The 19,342-nt window shown below is 39.9% G+C and overlaps 1 protein-coding gene across 1 annotated transcript in view; it reads right to left on the bottom strand.

The window, feature by feature from the left end:
• The window catches only part of GTF2B (general transcription factor IIB), a 39,131-nt gene that overhangs the window by 7,356 nt on the left and 12,433 nt on the right, over window positions 1–19,342 (bottom strand). The window contains exon 3 of the mRNA XM_032155443.2: window positions 3,963–4,096. Within this exon, the coding sequence (XP_032011334.1) occupies window positions 3,963–4,096 (134 nt within the window). The remainder of the gene's footprint in view (window positions 1–3,962; window positions 4,097–19,342) is intronic.

The raw sequence follows: 19,342 nt of genomic DNA, 5'->3' as shown, positions 1-19,342 counted from the left end.
AAAATCTTTTGGAAAGCATGAAAAATGGACCATTTCTATGAAAATATAGCTTACAAGATCTGATTCTATATAGACTAGAAATCTGAATTGTGCATCCTGCTCATCTATACTAAATGAACATGTAATTCTAACAACTGTTCAAGAACAAAGAAAATAGGAAGCTTACAGTGTATAAACAGAAATATGATACAAACACCTGACAAAACAATGGAAAAAGAAACAGTCTAATTTCACTTAGAAATATGATAAAAAATAGTAAATACTAGAAAACAGAATCCAACAGCATATTAAAAGGTAGTATATCATGACCAACTGGAGATTGTTCCACAAGATATTATTAGAGGATCAAATAATGTAAAACATTATATTAATAGATGTAAGAAGAAAAATCATGATCATCTCCAAAGGTGCTAAAAAGGCAAATGAACAAAATTCAAAGTTCATCTTTGATAAAAACTCAGAGGACGCTACACGAGTACTTCTTTACATTAGAAAACCACTCTCCTCTGCCCAGAGAAAGTACTATGATTAATGGAGAAACACTACCAGCATTATTACCAAAATCACAAGACAAAGGCACCTCCTACTGCTACCATTTTGTAATACTGATTGGAAAAACTAGCCAACATTATTAAGCAAGAGAAAAATCGGAAGTACAAAATTGGAAAGGATGTGATAAACTATTTGTACCTTTATACACCTGGAATATGCAAGAAAATCACTAAAAAAACAGCTGCTATGAATAATTCATTAAAGCAGCAAGGTCAAGATAAATAGAAATCAATACCCTTCATAAGTACAATCAACCAATTAAAAGACAAGGAAAGCAAATTTTTCAATTAAAACAACAAAAATCTTGGAATAAACTTAAGAAACACGTGAGACGTTCATGAAGAAAACTTTCAAACATCTCCTGAAGGACACATAAGATACCTAAGGAAATGGAAAGGAATTATATGAGTTTTTGAATACAAGATTTTTTTTTTTTTTTTTTTTTGAGATGGAGTCTTGCTCTGTCGCCCAGGCTGGAGTACAGTGGCGCAATCTCGGCTCACTGCAAGCTCCGCCTCCTGGGTTCACGCCATTCTCCTGCCTCAGCCTCTCCGAGTAGCTGGGACTACAGGTGCCCGTCGCCACGCCCGGCTAATTTTTTTTGTATTTTTAGTAGAGACGGGGTTTCATGGTGGTCTCGATCTCCTGACCTCGTGATCCGCCTGCCTCGGCCTCCCAAAGTGCTGGGATTACAAGCGTGAGCCACCATGCCCAGCATGAATACAAGATTTATTATGAAGAAGCCAATTTTCCCTGTGTCAATTTGCAAATGAATCTGTCCAAAACCCCAGTGAGAATATTAAATATTAAAAAACAGGCCAGGTACGGTGGCTCATGCCTGTAATCTCGGCACTTTAGGAGGCCGAGGCAGGCGGATCACCTGAGGTCGGGAGTGTGAGACCAGCCTGATGATCACAGAGAAACCCCACCTCTACTAAAAATACACAATTAGCCAGGCGTGGTGGCACATGCCTGTAATCCCAGCTGCTTGGGAGGCTGAGGCAAGAGAATTGCTTGAACCTGGGAGGTGGAGGTTGCAGTGAGCAGAGATGGCGCCATTGCACTCCAGCCTGGGTGACAAGAGAGAAACTCCGTCTCAAAAAAACAAAACAAAACAAAACAGGCCGAGTGTGGTGGTACATGCCTGTGGTCTCAGCTACTCAGAAGGCTGAGGCAGGAGGGTCACCTAAGCCTGGGAGTTTGAGGCTGCAGTTAGCTATGATTACATCACTTCACTCTAGACTGGGTGACAGAAAGAGACCCTGTCTCAAAAGAAAAATCCAAAAAACCCCACAGAAAACAGAATCCAACAGGGTATTAAAAGGCAGTAGTATTAACCAAGTGGAGACTGTTCCACAAATATATTAAAGAATCTAATAACATAAAACATCATATTAATAGAGCCAAAGTGGAAAATCCTATGATCAACTCCAAAGGTACAAAAAATGCAAGTGAACAAACCTAAACTTTTTTAAAAAATGAAACAAACTTAACCTTTAAATGGAAAAGACTAGTGAAGAAAATGCTGAAAAAGAGCAAAGAGGGAAAACTTGTGCTACTAAATATTAAAACAGTGTGGTATGGCATTTGACTAACTGGACCAGGACAGGAAAAGACAGAAAGTCGAGAAATATGCCCAAGTACACATAGAAATTTATTATGTGATAAATCTAGCAGCTTAAAAATATTTCTATCTTGCCCAGGGATGGTGGCTCACACCTGTAATTCCAGCACCTTGGGAGGCCGAGGTGGGTGGATCACTTGAGCCCAAGAATTGGGACCAGCCTGGGCAACATGGCGAAACTTTGTCTCTACAAAAAATACAAAAAATTAGCCATGTGTCGTGGCCCACACCTGTGGTCCATTACTTGGAAGGCTGAGGTGGAAGGATCGCTTCAGCCTGGGAGGTGGAGGTTACAGTGAGACGAGATCATGCTACTGCTGCACTCCCACCTTAGCAACAGTGTTAGACCGTCTCAAAAACAAAACAGACTATGCAGGGTTTGGCATGGTAAACTCATGCCTGTAATCCCAGTGCTTTGGGTGCCTGAGGCGGGAGGACTGCTTAACACCAGGAGTTCAAGACCTGCCTGGACAAGAGTCTCACTCTGTCGCCCAGGCTGGAGTGCAGTGGCGTGATCTCAGCTCACTGCAACCTCCGCCTCCCGGGTTCAAGAAATTCTCTGCCTCAGCCTCCTGACTAGCTGGGATTACAGGCGCCCACCAGCATGCCCGGCTAATTTTTGTATTTTTAGTAGAGACGGGGTTTCGCCATCTTGGCCAGGCTGGTCTTGAACTCCTGATCTCCACCCACCTCGGCCTCCCAAAGTGCTGGGATTACAGGCATGAGCCACTGTGCCCAGACAGACAAATTTTAAACAAGACTTCTTTGAGAAAAACAAAAAGAGACTATGCAATAGTATACATGAAGTTATAAAATGGTGTATACTTCCTTGATTAGCCCTCAGTAATACCGTCACTATTACTTCCAACTCAGATAACAGAGTGAGAGTCAGGCTGCCAAGAAAACTATACTATTGCCTTACATAATAATAGCAGCTACCACTCCCTGAGCACACAGCATACAGTACATGTTATATAAATACTTTACATACATTCTCATGAAACCCTCAAAAACTCTAAGTACTCTTATTCTCATTTTACAGATGAGGAATGTAAAGTTTAGGTAAGTCATAAATTCACTAATATCAGAAAAGAGGTTACACTAACCTCCCATTTATCTTAAGTGGTATAGAGAGAAAAGAGAAGACTTTTTTTTTTTTTTTTTTTTTTGAGACAGAGTCTCACTCTGTCACCCAGGCTGGAGTTCAGTGGTGTGATCTTGGCTCACTGCAACCTCCGCCTCCTGGGTTCAAGCAATTCTCCTGCCTCAGCCTTGCGAGTAGCTGGGACTACAGGTGCCCGCCACCAAGCCTGGCTAATTTTTCTATTTTCCTTTTTTTTTTGTAGTAGAGATGGGGTTTCACCATATTTGCCAGGCTGGTCTCGAACTCCTGACCTTGTGATCCGCCTGCCTTCGGCCTCCCAAAGTGCTGGAATTACAGGTGTGAGCCACGACGCCGAGCCGAGAAGACATTCTTGATATTCAAAGAATATATCAATATTAACTCATGAAGGCCACACTACACTCATTTTGTGTATACAAAATGTCATTTATGAAAAAAAGGCCTGATATAAAGGCTATATAATTTTGATTTAATGGTCTTCCCCACTTTAAGATGGAATACACACACAAGTTAGCCATCATTCACAATGATATTACTGGCAAATCTTAACAGACAGGTCAAGATTTCCCATTGGTGCAGTGACTGATACTTTTGCAAAGTTCCCAAATTCTCAGGTCTATGGTCACTCTGCAATTGCTATTTCCTGCCAAATAGACTTATTACCTTGCCAATCATGGTAGACAAATCTCCATCACTCAGAAGAGGATTCTGAGAATCTCCAACTCGAGATGGATCTTTTGTTGCTTTGTCATTGCTGAAAGTTCGCCATTCAGATCCCACATCGATAACCCGGTCACCTAAGAAGGTAAGCACATATCTGAATCATTTTGTCAAGACAGGGTTTACTTAACTACACTGTCCAATGACCAACTAAGCCATTTTATTCCCAGGTAATCTCAACATGGACATCTAGGACCTAGCTTAAATATCACATTTCAGACATTTGTCCTAAAGCATTCCTTTAACTATTGTGTCAGTCTAACAATAATCCTCTTGAAACATTATGCTATGATATTCTAACTCTTGGAAGAAAAAGTATTAGTCAAAAGTAGCAAAGTACAGCTATTCATATGTGATGCAAAGGTAAACCAATGTAATAATGTTTAAGAACCAGATTTTGCACAAAATTTGCAACAGGCATGGGAAAAAACAGAAAACATTTTTTAGAATGGTATTAATGCAAATAATTTCATATTAAAATGTCACTAAGTTTGCGTGGGGAATGCTTCGCAGAAAATAAGCCTAAGCTTCTGTTTCAGAGTAACAATCTGACGAAAAATATATCTGGCCAAATAATTTATACAGAATAAACTTCAAGCCTAGAATCAGTGACAAGAAAGCCTGGTAGGCAAACTTTTCTCTTTAAGCAAAGAGGCAGCATCTAAATATATCATGTCCAATAAAAGCAGACACAAGTAAACCTTATTATTACTGTTTTGGTGACAAAGCTCAATGTCTGGCAATACCTTCAGAGTAGATAAAAGTTAACACTATTGAATACTTACACATACTACTCACTGTGCCCTTTTGCAAATGTTCTCACTTAATCTTCACAGCCTTATAAAGGTAGGTACCAATTTTATTGCCACTTTACAAATAAGATTAACTAGCCTAAGATCACATAGCTAGAACTGAAACACACATCAGAGTCTGTTCTACACTCCAATTGTAAAACATGAGCTTTTTCAGTGAAGTGTGAGGCTGAAAGTAGGAAGGAACCAGACCATTTTATCTTTGTGTATACACAGCAAGCAGAGAGAAACAAACCACAGAAACCAGTTCCTGCAGCAATTGGGAAGTTACGGTATTAGCAGTCAATTAATATAATAGTCAGGAGTGTGAACTCTGCCCTTTGCTGCTTAGCCTTGGAATATTACTTCATTTCTGTGACTTTATTACCTCAGCTCTAAAATTCTCCTTAACCTCGTATGTTAAAGATTATAAAGACTAAATAACCTATTAGAATACCCATGTATAGTGCATGTAAAGTGCTTAAAAAGTAATACTAAGTGCTCAGTATTCACTATTTACTGCTATGAAAATTAGAAAGATAGCAAATATTCTGAGTTTCTCCTTTTTTGTGGGCATGATAAGGGAGACGCATCAGTTTAAAACATTAATCTCCCACCGGGTGCGGTGGCTCACGCCTGTAATCCCAGCACTTCGGGAGGCCGAGGCAGATGGATCACCTGAGGTCAGGAGTTTGAGACCAGCCTGACCAAGATGGAGAAACCCTATCTCTACTAAAAATACAAAATTATGGTCATGGTGGCACATGCCTGTAATTCCAGCACTTTGGTAGGTACAGGTGGGCTGATCACCTGGTTGGGAGTTCGAGACCAGCCTGACCAACATGTATCTCTACTAAAAACACAAAATAGCTGGGCGTGGTGGCGCATGCCTATAATCCCAGCTACTCAGGAGGCTGAGGCAGGAGAACTGCTTGAACCCAGGAGGTGGAGGCTGTGGTGAGCCGAGATCGCAACAAGAGGGTAACAAGAGTGAAACTCCATCTCAAAAAAAAAAAAAAAAAATTAATCTCCATAGAAGACTTTGTAAGTTTCCAAGTGCTCTGCTAAGTATTTGATGAGGACAGCAAAGAACAGAGAAAACGGAAGGAATTCCACCTAGAGCATGCTAACTTTTTAATTTTTTATATAAAAATTAATTTAAATGCTCATAAACAACCAGAGTATAGTGATCATATAATCTTAGTGATAGATTTAAAAAAGGCTGGGCATGGTGGTTCACACCTGTAATCTTAGCACCTTGGGAGGCTTAAGCAGGAAAATCACATGAGCCCAGGAGTTCAAGACCAGCCTGGGCAACATGGTGAAACCCTGTCTCTACAAAAAAAGACAAAAACAAATTAGCTGGGCGTGGTGGCATGTGCCTGTAGGGAGGTGAGGTGGAAGGATCACCTGAGCCCAGGAGGTTGAGGCTGCAGGGAGCCATGATTACACCACTGCACTCCAGACTAGGTGAGGGAGACCCTGTCTAAAGTAAGCAAATGCTCAAGAGAATGATTCATTCCTGAAGCCTCTGACAAAATTTTTCTTTTTTCTTTTCCTTTTTTTCAGACAGGGTCTCACTCTGTTGCCCAGGTTTGAGTATAGTGGTGCAATTTCGGCTCACTGCAGCTTTTGCCTCCTGGGCTCAAGCAATACTTCCACCTTAGCCTCCTGAGCAGCTACAGATATGCACCACCACTGCCTGGCTAATTTTTGTATTTCTTGTAGAGATGGAGTTTTGCCATGTTGCCCAGGCTAGTCGTGAACCCTTAGGCTGAAGCGATCCACTCACCTCGGCCTCCCCAAGTGCTGGGATTACAGGGGTGGGCCACCATGCGCAACAGAAAAACTTTTCTTTAAACAACTGAATCACCAGGGTAAAAGCGGATTATCCGTTGGACTACCATGTGTCCACATTACAAAGGGATTGAGATTAGAGGCAGAGTTCCCATGTGCCATCCCTGTATGCAAGGAGAACACGCAAGGAAGGCAGAAGCAGGGCAGTAAGTCAGAAGGCAATTTTAATACATCACACATTGAGCAGCTGGCCGGAAACAAGGAGAAAAGCGTTAGATGGATGGCATTACAAGGATTTCTCTGTTTCCTCTTCCTCATAATAAACATCACTAAACTCAGGAAGCAATTTGAATTATACAGATTTTAAAAAGATACTTAAAAGTATCATAAATTGTCATTGTGCACTGAAACCTTACCAAACCACTGTGCAGTGAGCACTATTCACCAACAAGCCCGTGTCTCAAAGAGATCACACTAAAGAGATCAAATTTTCTTCCTTTTTAGAAAATACTTGCTCACTAAAACATACGTTAGAAAAAAATTACCTGCATTCCCAATACCCAGTGATGACCACTATATTTTCATATATGCTCTGTGTTTTTCATTCATATGTATGCACCTATGTTTTCCTAAAATTTAGATATTGTGCCTGTTTCATGACAAGCTCTTTTCACTAAATTTATCATAAATACCAGCATGGTATTTTTAGACAGAATTTAGTCCCTTTAACAGCATCCACCAATTAAAGCGCTACCACGGTGTTCTCATGCACTTACGTTTTCAAAGAGAGAAAAGACAATCTAACTTTCCTATTTGGCAAAATAAAAACACAAACATGCATAGAACAAAAATAACTGTGGCCTTCAAACCCAGAGTTAATAAATTTTAAGCTAAAAAAAATCAAATGTCATCAACAACTTGCAATATTTTTATTAACATAGATGAATGTATCAAGAGAATGGCATAAATGAAAAGGCAAGAAGGTATATGCCCACATCTTTTAAGTCTCTCTAGAAATCTAAACCATCAGTTAGCTAAGATGCTTCATTTCATAGCATTTTCTGAAATACCTTACCATGAGTTTCATTTGCTGCCTGCTTTATACTGTTTTTATAAAGACAAGATGGATTTTTTATTTTTTTTACATGTATTATTTTAAGGTAGTATAGTATAAATAGAAAACGCAACACTGGGTGGTGATGTAATTTTTCCACATACGTAGGAATGATCTAAAATGATTCGTTCAGGAATCTGTGGTTTGTGCTAAGAACCATTCCCTCTTTTTATATTTAACTACTCAAAAGAGCATTCATAAGGAATGAAGTTTCCAAAATAACTCAATTAGCATACCATGCAACTACAACTAGTCCAGCAGATTAAGTGCATGAGTAACAAGAAATAGGGCAAGTCCATTCAGAAAAAATTAGAACACATAAAGAATTTTCATTTGAAGAAAATCTAAATGGAGTAGTATTTTTAAAAGTTGCTCTAGAAGAAAGCTGCAAGACAAACTTTTTTCAAGGACTAAGTGGTACAAGGCAGCCATGCCTGGGTATAATCTATAGTCAACTTTTGAAAAGGAAGAAGCCAGCCAATTAGCAAATACACAAAACTTCACATATCCTTTAATGTTCTAGAAACAGAGAAACATGAATTTCCACTAGTTTCCTAACCACACACTGTAGTCTATGTGAAGATTTATAGTTATCAAAGAAAACTTACACTACTATAATACATATATATGCATGACTCCTCCCTCCACCTAGAGTGTGACCTTTAACACTTTTAATCAAGTTCCCCATCCAAAAGAGTAAACGCATCCAATATGTGTATTTATGTATTTCACACATGTATTAGCTCTCAATCCATATATTAGAGTGGTTCTAAAGAGTATTAACTGAAACATTTTACCATATTCTGAAGAGAATACGAATTCCATCTCTATTTTTCAAGAAGAAACCAAGATTAATTGTCAAAAGTCACTTGCACCAGTTTCAAGTGGTTTAGTCACTTTGACACCTATCTTACAATCTGGCAATTCCACTCTTAAGTACAGTTGGCCTGCTGTATCTGTGTGTTCTGCATCCATGGATTCAACCAACCACAGATTGAAAACATTTGGAGAAAAAATACGCCTGTACTGAACATGTACAGACATTTTTTTCTTGCTATTATTCCCTGAGCACAGTATAAACAACGATTGACATACCATTTACACTATATAAGCAATCTAAAGATGATTTAAAGTATATGGGAGGATGTGCATAGGCAAATACTACATCATTTTGTATCAGAGACTAGAGCATCTGCAAATTTTGGTGTGCAAGGGAGGTCCTGGAACCAGTCCCCCACAGATACTGAGGGATGGAGTGAGTGTATTTACCCATCAGAAACAACCCATCAACAGAAAAATGTGTAAAATGGAATATTCTTCAGTAAGTAAACTACTGATATATGCAATAACAAATATATCTCAAAACTTTCTGAAATTATTTCAAGTCAAAAATGTCAGTCACAAAAAAGTTCATACTATATGATTTCATTCACATGAAGTTGAAAAAAACAGGAAAATAATCTATGAGAACAGAAATCAGTTCAGTGGCTATTGCTGGGTGGGAGTGATTGGCAAGTGGCATAAAATGACTTTTTTTTTTTTTTTCCCTCCGAGACGGAGTCTCACTCTTTCGCCCAGGCTGGTGTGCTGTGGCATGATTTCAACTCACTGCAACCTCTGCCTCTGAGGTTCAAGTAATTCTCCTGCCTCAGCTTCCCGAGTAGCTGGGATTACAGGTGCCTGCCACCACGTCCGACTAATTTTTGTATTTTTAATAGAGATGGGGTTTCACCATGTTGGCCAGGCTGGTGTTGAATTCCCGACCTTGTGTTCTGTCCGCCTCAGCCTCCCAAAATGCTGGGATTACAGGCACGAGCCACTGTGCCCAGCCAAAATGACTTTTTTTTTTTTTAAGACGGAGTTTTGCCCTGTCACCTAGGCTGGAGTGCAGTGGCGCAATCTCGGCTCACTGCAAGCTCCACCTCCCGGGTTCACGCCCTTCTCCTGCCTCAGCCTCCCGAGTAGCTGGGACTACAGGCGCCCGCCACCACGCCTGGCTAATTTTTGTATTTTTAGTAGAGACAGGGTTTCACTGTGTTAACCAGGATGGTCTCGATCTCCTGACCTCGTGATCCGCCCGCCTAGGCCTCCCAAAGTGCTGGGATTACAGGCGTGAGCCACCGTGCCAGGCTGCCAAAATGACTTCTAAGGGGAGAGAAACAGTCTTTGTATCTTGATTAGGGTGTGGGTTACATCAGTAAATGCACTGTCAAAATTCAAACTATGTTTTATTGTATGCAATTACAGCTCAATAAATTAAAAATTAAAAACTCATTCCGACTAATATACTACTGATTTTGAATTAAATGACACCAAATTTATATATTATTTTGGGAATCACAGGACAATTCTTATCTTCTTCAACAAGGGAATACTCTTTCCTCAAGGTCTTCTTTCAGATTTCAAAGTATGATGTATGCCATGCTTAAGACTAGACCTAGACTTTTTTATGTTAAAAATCTCATTTTCTAACTACTAATTGCTATATTTTATATGCTTAAATTCAGTCACTTTTAATAGACTATTAATTTTTAAAATTTGACTATTCTAGATAGAGAACCCCATCAGTGGCAAAAAACATATTCCATTTCCAATGCTTAACTTTCATTTATATTTTATATCTAAAGCACTAGTCAAAACTTTCAAAACAATGCTCGATTTTAAACTGAAACATTTCAACATTATGCATACAATTGAAACAGTCTATTAAAGCATTATTCTACTCTAAGTATCTTAAATAGGAGTAAGTGTTGAGCTTATTAAATGTCATCTGTCTTCCTACCAGACCACTGTGTTTCTTACACTTTTTTTTTTTTTTTTTTTGAGATGGAGTCTCACTCAGTCATCCAGGCTGGAGTGCAGTGGTGCAATCTCGGCTCACTGCAACCTCTGCCTCCTACGTTCAAGCAATTCTCCTGTCTTGGCCTCCTGAGTAGCTGGGACTACAGGCGTGTGCCACCATGCCTGGCTAACTTTTGTATTTTTAGTAGAGACGGGGTTTCACTATGTTGCCCACGCTGCTCTCGAACTACTGGCCTCATGTTATCTGCCCGCCTTGGCCTCCCAAAGTGCTGGGATTACAGGTGTAACCCACTGCGCCCAGCCCATATTGTCTTCTTATGTTGTAAAAAGCTAACCTCAGTTGTTTGAGAGTTATTATACTTTAATACTTATGTGTTAGGATAAATCAAGTTATACTGGAGTAACAATTTTAAAAGCTCAGTGGCAAATTAGCCGGGCGTGGTGGCAGGCGCCTGTAGTCCCAGCTACTCGGAGAGGCTGAGGCAGGAGAATGGCGTGAACCCGGGAGGCGGAGCTTGCAGTGAGCCGAGATCGCGCCACCACACTCCAGCCCGGGTGAAAGAGCGAGACTCCGTCTCAAAAACAAAAAGAAAAAAAAAAAAAAAAAAAAAGCTCAGTGGCTTAAAATGAAGGTTTCTTATTCACATTACATGTCTATAAAGAGATAACTTTATGGAAGCTTCTTACAGCATCCTTATTCAAGGTGACAGGATCTTTATCACCTGAGATATTGCCAGTTACCATGGATGGGGGAAGGGAATGTAGGAAATTATACACAGACTTAATAATGGCTTCTGACCAAAAGTGACACTAACATTTCCACTCACATGCCACTAGCCAAAGCCAGTCAAGTGGTCATGCTTCAAACGGGAGAAATACAATTACATCATATACCCTAAAGGAGAACCAAAAATGTTAAGTGAATAGTCATTAGTGCTGTTCCAAGTGACAATAACAAAGATAATTCGGCACTATATTTTGGAGTTTTTATGTATAAAGTCATATAAAAGATTGCTCTTTTTATTTTCTTTTTGAGACGGAGTTTCACTCTTGTTGGCCAGGCTGGAGTGCAATGGCGTAATCTCCGCTCACGGCAACCTCTGCCTTGCAGGTTCAAGCAATTCTCCTAATTCAGGCTCCCGAGTAGCTGGGATTACAGGCATCCACCACCACGCCCAGCTAATTTTTTGTATTTTTAGTAGAGACAGGGTTTCACCACGTTGGCCAGGCTGGTCTCGAACTCTTGATCTCAGGTAATCCACCCACCTCAGCCTCCCAAAGTGCTGGGAATACAGGCGTGAGCAATTGTGTCCGGCCCAGAAGATTGTTCTATGGCTTCGTTTTTGTACCAAATGACAAACTGAAGAATTAGGGATAATTTCATTGTATTTCAGCAATTGTCACAGAAAAGTAATCTGTCAATATGATTTTAGGTCCTTTGAAAGTAAACTTTTTAGGCCAGGTGTGGTGGCTCACGCCTGTAATCCTAGCACTTTGGGAGGCCAAGGTGGGCGGATCACCTGAGGTCAAGAGTGTGAGATGAGCCTGACCAACATGGTGAAACCTGGTCTCTACTAAAAATACAAAATTAGACGGGTGTGGTGCTGCATGCCTGCAACCCCAGGTACTTGGGAGGCTGAGGAGGAGAACTGCTTGAACCTGGGAGGTGCAGGTTGCGGTGAGCCGAGATCATGCCATTGTACTCTAGCCTGGGCAACAAGAGTGAAACTCCATCTCAAAAAAAAAAAAAGAAAAAAAGAAAGTAACCTTTTTACTGGTTGGTTGCAAGTCTCTATTAATATAATTTTTTAAATATTAAAAGGATGCAATCCCCAGTGGTATGCACAATTCTTGATTTGTAGCCCTGAGCTCTTCTGCTAGGAATATAAAGTTTTCTTCTCTTTTATCTTTAATACTTTACCTTATTCACATGAATCTTCAAGTAGTACCACAATGGGTACCTTGTCTTACTAACCTAACAGATATCTTGTCTTCTTGCACACTGTGGGTGTATCTCAGGTTTGTTCTCTGCTTTACTGATTTAGTTTTTTAGAGTGTTAAGTCTGCTAATTACCACCTAAAAACCAGTTTGTTTGTCTCCTTGTGCTGTGTTACATTTTTCTGACATTTAATAGAAATCTTCCATAATATTTCAATAATGGACCCTTTAGCTCACTGATTACATTGGTTTCTGTAACTTTCTCTGAGTAATTAAACTATGTTAGGGGCACAGTTCTCTGCTAAGTCCATAGGATCCCTGTTTCTCTTTATTACAGTTTTATATTCATAAGCCTCATATTGATTTTTAAGCTTATTCATCCTATAAAGAATTGTCAATCCAATCCAGAAAATCTTCCAACGTCACTAACACCAGTACTCTCAGTCTTTATGGGCATTAGCACAGTCCCTAGCAGACTAACAGATGACCCAAACAAGAGAAACTTCCCACAGGATTCCATAATTTTTTTTTTTTTTTTTTTTTTTTTTGAGACAGAGTCTCGCTGTGTCACCCAGGCTGGAGGAAAGTGGCACTATCTCGACTCACTGCAACCTCCACCTCCCGAGTTCAAGCGCTTCTCCTTTCTCAGCCTTCTAAGTAGCTGGGATAACAGGCGCGCACCACCACGCCAGGCTAATGCCCGGCTAATTTTTGTATTTTTAGTAGAGACAAGGTTTCAACATGTTGGTCAGGCTGGTCTCAAACTCCTGACCTCGTGATCCGCCCGCCTCGGCCTCCCAAATTGCTGGGATTACAGGCGTGAGCCACCGCGCCTGGCCAGGAGTCCAGAAGTTTTTAAGGAAGTACATACAGGTAGGGTTGCTATAATTAAATAAAAAATAGTCACTAGACTTAAACAAGATAGAAGTTTCTCATGTTAACAGTCCACACTTAACAGTCCTAGGCTAGTATGACCCAAGCTCCTTCTATCTTTTTGATAAGTTATCCTTACTATGGCTTGCATTTTGTAGCATAGGACAGCTGTTGGTAATTTCCCTTATCATGTCTGCATTCTAGCCATTGGGAAAGAGAAAAAGTAAGGATACATCTTTTCTTAGGGCAGGATCTAGAGCTGTACACATCTCTTCTAATACTTACAAACCCACTGGTCAGAACTTAACCACATGGCGTACCTAGCTACAAGGGAAACTGGGAAATCGGGTCTAGGTGAGCAGCCACATACATGCCCATGTAAAACTCAGGGACTCTTACTAACCAAAGAATGGGGAAATGGATGTTGGCAAATAACCAGCAGTCTCAGCTATAAGGAATAATAGGATCGGGGAGAGGAGAAGCGAGAAAGAATTTCCAGAAAAATCAGGGTACTCTGCCTCATATTCTGAAGGGAACCGCAAACAAACACAAATTAAACAGACATTTATCCTCTTTACCGTGCAAGCAATTGGAAATCCAACCAAAGGTATTTCATAGTACAATGTGAAAACCAGAAGGGCTTATTGTGCGGAGCAAATTGCAACACACCAAAAGCAGCCAGGAAGTAAATACTGAGGAGGGTCTGATTTTCTAGCCTGACCAAGACTCTTAGAGTGTTTTTGCTTCTTATTTCTTATTGCAATTTAATAAAGGAATTTAAAATTTTGTTTTATTTTTTGGAGGTGGGGTCTTGATCTGTCACCCAGGCTAGAGTGCAGTGACACAATCATATCACTGCAGCCTCAAACTTGGGGGAATTAGTTCCCCCAAGTAGCTAGGACTATAGGCTTGCGCCACCACACACAGCTAATTAAATTTTTTTTTTTTTTTTTTTTTTTTTTTTTTTTTTTACAGACGCTGTCTCGCTACATTGCCTAGGCTTGTCTTGAACTCCTGGCCCCAAGTGATCCTCCCGCCTCAGCCTCCTGAGTTATCAGGATTACGGCACAAGCCCCTGGCTCCTCATAAAGGAATTTTTAAAAACAGGAACATGGAGCCGGGTGCGGTGGCTCACGCTTGTAATCCCAGCACTTTGGGAGGCCGAGGCGGGCGAATCACGAGGTCAGGAGATCGAGACCACGGTGAAACCCCGTCTCTACTAAAAAATATAAAAAATTAGCCGGGCGTGGTGGCGGGCGCCTGTAGTCCCAGCTACTCGGAGAGGCTGAGGCAGGAGAATGGCGTGAACCCGGGAGGCGGAGCTTGCAGTGAGCCGAGATTGCGCCACTGCACTCCAGCCTGGGTGACAGAGCGAGACTCTGTCTCAAAAAAAAAAAAAAAACAGGAACATGGAGAGGAATTTCCCAGAATTTCAATTCTTTCTGCTGTCTTCCTGGAAACTAATCTTAATCACTGTGGCATACAACCTGTAGTAGAGAATTCAGAAGTAGAAGTCTCAGAATAAACCCAAATTACTTGTCTTCACAGGCTCATTCAGTTTACAAACTACGTATGTTGTCAAATGTGCTGGTAAGTCTAAAAGTTCAAGAATCTGAACGTATTATTATTCAAGGTGGATAAACTCTAAACATCAAATATTTTTACATTTAAAGTAAAAAAAAAAAATCCAAGGTACTTTGGAAAACTATTTTAAGTCAACATGCTGTAAACATTAAGTCTAATGTTGATGATGAAGTGTATCATTAGCTTCCACACTTTCTGTGGTCATTTAATCCTTTCTACCATTCCTTCTCATGACATGTCAAATAACCCTAATTTTTAGTCTAGGGTCACTATACATTCTTATTGAAATCTTGTATTAGACAATTTTGAAGAGAATGCTGACCAAGAGATACTTTATAAAGAAATACTATTAATAATACAGCAAGTCTCTAAATCACCAGTCTCTAAATCACAGTTTATGTTGCCATAAATTGAGTAGGAACTCAACATGAATGATCTCCTAGAAACAAAGCATATCACAGTTTATTTCCCAGACCAGCCCATAAAAGCCTGCTTTGCCCCTGATGTTTAGACCGTAAAGAAAACTGTTCAACGTGATAGTGGAAAATAGTGAGGAAAATACATTGTAAACTCCATCCCTGGATATCTTATTACATTTCAATTTTCCTCAAATACAAGTAGGTCGACAGGAGCAGCAGCATCTAAGTTGAGGAGCTGATGCACTGGTTGAAGGTGTATCCTAAATTTGGCCACTCACTCACTACTACTGTTTAGGCCTCTATCCTATGGCACAGGTTCTTTTTCTCTTTACTTGGAATCATTTTCTCTCCATAAATCCTTACTCGTTCTTAAAAACTATACTTCACTCGAAATTCAACAGTACTATCTTCAAGATGTCACCATACTCAGAAGATCTGTGATGTAGCTTTTACCGTGGATGCCATATTAAGTTACCCTACTCTCTTTCATACACTATCCGAAGAGTTGCTCCAGGGTTTGCGTACAGCATTCTCATCTTTCTATCACTCTCAGTAACCAACCAGCACAGTGCTTAACTGAGACATATGGTAAAAAAAGGTTTTTAAGTCCCATAGACCTGGATTTATGTGGCTCTGTCACTTATAAGATGGGAATCTTGAGCTAGTTACCTAAGCACTCTGAGTCTCAGTTTCCCCTTCTGTGAAATGGAAACAAACCAACTCAAAGGGCAGTCTGCTACTCAAGTAGTTAATGAGTAATTTTTTGATGTTTAAGAGAAAAATTGCACCCAAATTAAAAGCTGTAAATTAGGCAAGAAGGCTGTGTCTAAAGGCTTACAAGGGATGCCAAAGAAATAACTTGTAAGTGAATACAAATATGTTTGTTTTAAAAACTTAACTTGGCCATATTAAACGAAACCTGATTTTTTCCTTTAGGAAACACTGCTAATGCTAACTGAAAGACGGTAACCCAATAATCTTTAACATACTATAATTGGAGCATTAAATATACCAGACCCACAGCAATCACTCAAACATATGTTGCAACTGACATGCTATGAAATGTGGCATCTCAGACTTAGAATCACCCTCTTTTTCTACAAGGTTAAAAAAAAAAACAAGGGGGAAGCCGAACACAGTGCTCATGCCTGTTCTAGCACTGTGGAGTCTGGGGCAGGAGGATTGCTTGAGCCCAGGAGTTCAAGATCAGCCTGGGAAACACAGGGAGATGTTGTCTCTATAAATATTAATAATTTTTTAAAAAATTAGCTGGGGGTGGTGGTATGAGCCCATGGCAACAGCTACTTGGGAAACTGAGGCAGGAGGATACCTGAGCCTGAAAGGTCAAGGTTGCAGTGAGCCATAATCATGCCACTAGCCTGGGCAACAGAGCGAGACCCTGTCTCAAAAAAAAAAGCACTTGTATCTCCACAGTATGTATCAGTGAAATCTTATACTAAAATTACACTATATGTTTTATACGTTATTTCATTTGACTCAGCAATTCTCAGATGTATGGTATCTGTCTTTCATGGGTGAGGAAAAAAGATTTTACAGATGAAACAAATTAAGCTTGAACAAATTATGTAACTATAGTTACACAGCTTACTAATTAGTAAAGCCAACCCTCAATTCTAGAGACACTTCTAGCTATACTAGGAGCAATGGAGACACACAATTATAAAATATATGCCCCACAGGAGTTTGCAGTGTAGGTGTGAAGACATGGAAAATATGAAGATAAAAAATCTAAACGTACAGAAAATCCAAAAGAACGTGGTAAATTATAAAGTAAATAGTACAGATTTGTATCCCTCAATATGTTACCAATGTGTGACCTACATTAGAATTTCTGGGAATGGAGCCTAGAATCTTTTTAAGCACATTCCCCAGCTGACTCTTAATGCCCATTTTTATATTCATATTTCAGATTCGCTGGTATAAACAATATGCAGAATGAGTTTAGTAGAAGGGAGAGGTCAAATGGACTCATTTCTCTCTTTCAAATATACCTAAGATATTTTCCAGTATTTTCCTTACATTGCTTTTACATACAATCAAATAATTTAGATTTAAATGGTACACAAAAAAGTGGCTTTAACTAGAAATAATACTACTAGTTTCAAAGAACTCCTCGTTGTGAAATAATTTATAAAGTCATGATAGACCAATTTTATGTTTTAATAGCAATTATGGCAGGTTACTAAGCTAATACTTTACTGATTATAAAAATCAATTTATGGGCAATGTACAAGGTCAAATTTATGAACTGATTATCTAAATATAATAATACTGCCACCTAGTGTTCAACTTTTAAAACGACATAATCATACAATTGGAATTTGGGAAAAAAACCCCACAAAAGAGTGCTGTTAGAACAAACAGTTTTGGCCGCACACAGTGGCTCATGCCTGTAATCCCAGCATTCTGGGAAGCCGAGGCAGGTGTATCACTTGAGGTAAGGAGTTTGAGAACAGCCTGGCCTATATGGCGAAACCCCATCTCTACTAAAAATACAAATATTAGTTGGGCATGGTGGTGGTCACCTGTAATCCCACTACTCAGAAGGCTGAGGAAGGAGAATCGCTGGAACCCGGGAGGCAGAGGTTGCAGTGAGCCAAGATAAAGCCACTGCACTCCAGCCTGGGCGACAGAGCGAGACTCGGTCTCAAAAACAAAACAAACAAACAAACAAAGACAACTAACAGTTTCATAGTAGGAACAACAAAACTTTGCTTTAAGAATTGGCCCAGGTTGGGCGTGGACATTTTGGGAGGCCGAGGCGGGTAGACTGCTTAAGGCCAGAAGTTCAAGACCAGCATGGGCAACACGGCTAAACCTCGTCTCTACAAAAAAATACAAAAATTAGCCAGGTGTGGTGCTGTGTGCCTGTAGTCCCAGCTACTCAAGAGGCTAAGGTGAGAGGATCACTTGAAAGAACCAGGGAGGTGGAGGTTGCAGTGAGTCGAAATGACTCCAGTGCACTCCAGCCTGGGTAACAGAGTGAGACCTTGTCTCAAAAATAAAAAATTGGTCGTTTTAGTGTCACTACCACTATCTCAAGGATCACTGATGAAATGCGCAGCTAATACCAAATCGTAACACTTCATATGTTTCAAATAAAAATCTTGTAATCCAAATAAAAGAGAACCAATTAAACAACTATCACATGTTGAATAGCATTAACTATAGCTACAAAAATTGGAAACAAGTTTTAAGAGACACTAAATATTACACAGCTATTTATACCGGGGGAAAAACATTATCAAAAGACAGTAAATGTGTGACAATTTGTATTTTCCAAAGATGGCAACAATATCTCCCATCCACATGTTCTGCAATGTGACCTTGTCACTATCAAGTTTAGGTACAGCCTATTTCTCCATTCCCTTCAACTCAGGTGGGTCCTATCATGGCTATGACGAATAGAATACTGAAGTGATCCTGTGCCGGTTCTAGGCATAACCCTTACTACTCACGTCTAGCTTCCACTTTCTCAGAACACTTGCTCTTGAGATATTTCTCTTAGAAGCCAACTACCACGTAGTATAAAATATGACTACTGTGAGACAACTATGGAGAAGCCCTGGAGGATGACAGATTCATATGCGGAGGTCAAGGAGCACGGAGGAACCAGAAATGCAAGTGAAGAAGTTATCATAGAAGCAGATCTTACAGGTCTAGCCAGTGCCAACTGCCAAGATAAGTCCTTCCCAAATTATTGACTCATAAAATCATGAGCAAAATAAAATGGTTGTTGTAAGCCACTAAGTTTTGAGGTAGTTTATAATGTAACTGTAAATGAAACAAAAATTGGTTCCTGAAGTATTATGTTGCTTCAAGAAAAATAAAAAACACTTGCCTCTTGTTTTGAGATTGGTGGTGGGTGGGCCTCAAGAAGAAGGAGGTGACGGTTTGACAGACAATGAGATAAATGTTATTAAAGGCAGGAAAAAAAGGTGTTAAGATATAAGCTTATAAGATAAATATACTTTTGGTATTAT

Source organism: Hylobates moloch, unplaced genomic scaffold (assembly GCF_009828535.3).
Source record: "Hylobates moloch isolate HMO894 unplaced genomic scaffold, HMol_V3 SCAFFOLD_5, whole genome shotgun sequence".
In the NCBI taxonomy this organism is placed as follows: Eukaryota; Metazoa; Chordata; class Mammalia; order Primates; family Hylobatidae; genus Hylobates; species Hylobates moloch.
Note: the sequence above shows the minus strand (reverse complement) of the source record. Positions and strands in the feature narration are given on the sequence as shown.